At 35.1% G+C, this 3,018-nt stretch overlaps 1 gene segment (V, D, J or C); it reads left to right on the top strand.

Annotated features, from left to right (window-relative positions):
* Positions 1-1,677: 1,677 nt before the first annotated feature.
* Positions 1,678-2,173, top strand: LOC107563568 (Ig kappa chain V-VI region NQ5-61.1.2-like). The segment is given in 2 exon segments: positions 1,678-1,750; positions 1,854-2,173. Coding segments are annotated over 2 exon segments (390 nt in total).
* Positions 2,174-3,018: the final 845 nt, after the last annotated feature.

Raw genomic sequence — 3,018 nt, forward strand, 5'->3', positions numbered from 1 at the left:
GAATTTATTTAATACATGAGTTTCACAATTTGAGTTGAATTACTTTTGAGTTATAATTTATCAGTTCATTTGCAAGCCATAACATTCAGAAGTTTCTTACATATCATAAGTTGCAAAATGTGACAATAGATATGTTTTACATGTAATATTTGCCAAAGTACATTGGTCCTGTGTACTAAAGGACCACTAGATGGCAGATTAATCCTAGAATAGTCAAAAGATAGACCATAATATTGTACTTTTTTCATAAAGACATATTTTTCTAATGTACATTATTGGGGCTGTTACACTGTTTAGATGTTAAATAGTAAATAGTTGTGCTTGCATAGATTTGTATTGGAAGTGTAAGTGCAACTGTTTTCCGGACAAAAAAGGAGGAGGAGAATTATCCTTACAGTCCTTTATAAGTGTATTAAAGAGTCTCTTATGGAGTGTCATAAGCTTTAAATCTTGATCAACTACAACAATTCTTGACCTGTGTGTTCATGTTGACTCCACTCTATACTGCTGCTCATTCTGTTTTTCAATACTATTTCAATTACAGTTTTCAGGGGAGGAGTTTGTTTGAGACATCTTTTGTGAGACAAGGGAAGAAGAGAAAGTTCAGTTGAACAACAGTTTATGCTGAACAAAAACACCATCCTACCCATCATCAACATGTTGCTCTGTTTAACTGCTTTGATTTGTTCTCTTATATGTAAGTATTACATTTATTTGTCTTTTCTATTATTTTGTCTAGTTGAGATTAATAAGTTTATGTTAGTTCATTTTTATGTACATTACATTTCCATGAATTATGACTCTTGATTTTGAAGGTGGCAGTGTCGCGAATGTCATCACGCCAGTCCAGACTGAGGTTTCTAAGAAAGAGGGAGAAAATGTTACTCTGTCCTGTAGCTACTCCTCAGCATCCACACTGCAGTGGTATCGCCAGTATCCCGGATCAGCTCCTGAATTTCTTTTGATAATACTACATGCTACAGGAAAAGTTTCACAAAAGTCAGAAATTGTGGAGCGAGATCCTCGATTCTCTGGGAAAGTGAATGAAGAGAAAACCCATGTGGCTCTGGAGATCTCCTCCGCTACAGTGACAGACTCTGCAATTTACTACTGTGCCATGGTGCCCACAGTGACAGGAAACACAAGAACTCTGTGCAAAAACACTCATACTGTAGTTGAATGTAGCAAACATTGAACGTCTTCATAAAATATTTTGGGGGAAAAAACTTCTACATGTTTGAAATACATATTTTTCAATCAGTCAATAATAAATAAATAATACAATTTTACCTGAATCATTGACAAAACTGAATCATAAGAACACTATTCAAATGCATTGCTCATCAATTACTGAAGCTTTTAGAAATAGTTACATACAGTACCCTGACAAGATGTATGGCTTTCATGTACAGAAGTAAAGATGTATAAAATAATGCTCAGCTGAAGTGCAATACTTACATGATATTACATCGCCACCTGCTGGAAGTCTTGGGAACAGAAAACTCATTGAAATAGTTGATCTTTTTGTTCTTTTTAGGACCTACAGGTCTCAGAGCAATGCAGACGTTGTGTGACAAGCAGTCAAGAGCAATTGTACTTCCTGTTTTTGTATCCACCCCGTGATATTTAAAGATCAACCTCTCAAGAAACTCAACACATTAAGACTTTTCTGCTGTAACCATGGAAAGACTCCAAATACTCAGTCAACAAATGGAAAAATATCTACTGCTGTTCTTTCTTATAGCATCAGGTACAATCCACAATTATAATACATTTGTGTGATTATTCAGATCTTTAAATATATACACATCTTAATAGTGAAATTGTATCTTATTAAAAACATTTCCTTTCAGGTGTAATCTGTCAAGACTGGATTCGACCAAGTGACCAGAGGACCAGTGTTACCAGTACAGAAGGAGATTCTGTAACACTGGAGTGTTCATATGACACAAGCAGCAGCTATGTTGCACTTTATTGGTACAGAGAGTTTTCTAACACACAGCCTCAATATATACTGCTTAAAGGTGGACGATCAGAGACATATGAGAACATACCAGACCCCCAACGATTTACATCAACTACATCCCAGAAATCCACCTCACTGACCATTAAGAGTGTAACTCTGTCAGATTCGGCTCTTTATTACTGTGCTCTAAGAGTAACGGGCCAGTGATACAAAATGCCTGACAGGCTTTACAAAAACTCACTCAGAAAACTTGCTTTGAATAGTGAGTTATCAAATGAATAACAAACCACATTTATGTCTTTATAAACCACAGTCAAATTGCAGGATATGGTAACACCTGCAGCAAATAATTATACAGCTGCATGTAGCTGCAGTAAATAGTGTAATTTTAGTGATTAAATAATAAGCTTTATATATTATCAACACAGCTCTTTAGCATGGATTATTAACAGGACATTAATATTAAGTAACTTACATTTTAGACACAACTCAAATAGTTCCAAACAAAGCCACAAAAGTATCACTGCATCTCCCAGAAACACACAATTAGGGGTGTTTGTGTTTTTGAACGAATAATTCAGTAAAAAATGTAATTCATTAATAAATCAGAGCTTTTGAATGAATGAATCTAAAGAATGAATGATTCAATACGTACATGTTTCATACCTGAATGAATCAGCATTTTGAACTAATCAGTTGAATGAATCATTTACGGTAATAACTCACTCAGTCACTTGTCGCCACCTATTGGTTCTGTGTTTGGATAATATGCATTAATACTGCATTGTGATGAGGTACTTCATGATGGATGAGCCAATCAGACACTAACAGTAATGCTCTTTGCAATTATAAGGAGCTGATAGAACAATCAAAGGATTCACTGTGCAAAAAAGTTCTGGGTATAATTACAAATTGAAGATGATCACATCACTTCTCATCTGTCTCACATTTCTGACATTTCGCATTGCAGAAGTCAATTTCTGTGCACATATTGCACCAAAGACAAAAACCGTCATCGGTAAAAAGGGGGAATTTCATACTTGTATGAATCA

The sequence above is a fragment of the Sinocyclocheilus grahami genome, unplaced genomic scaffold, assembly GCF_001515645.1.
Source record: "Sinocyclocheilus grahami isolate Dianchi unplaced genomic scaffold, SAMN03320097.WGS_v1.1 scaffold879.1, whole genome shotgun sequence".
Classification (NCBI taxonomy): Eukaryota; Metazoa; Chordata; class Actinopteri; order Cypriniformes; family Cyprinidae; genus Sinocyclocheilus; species Sinocyclocheilus grahami.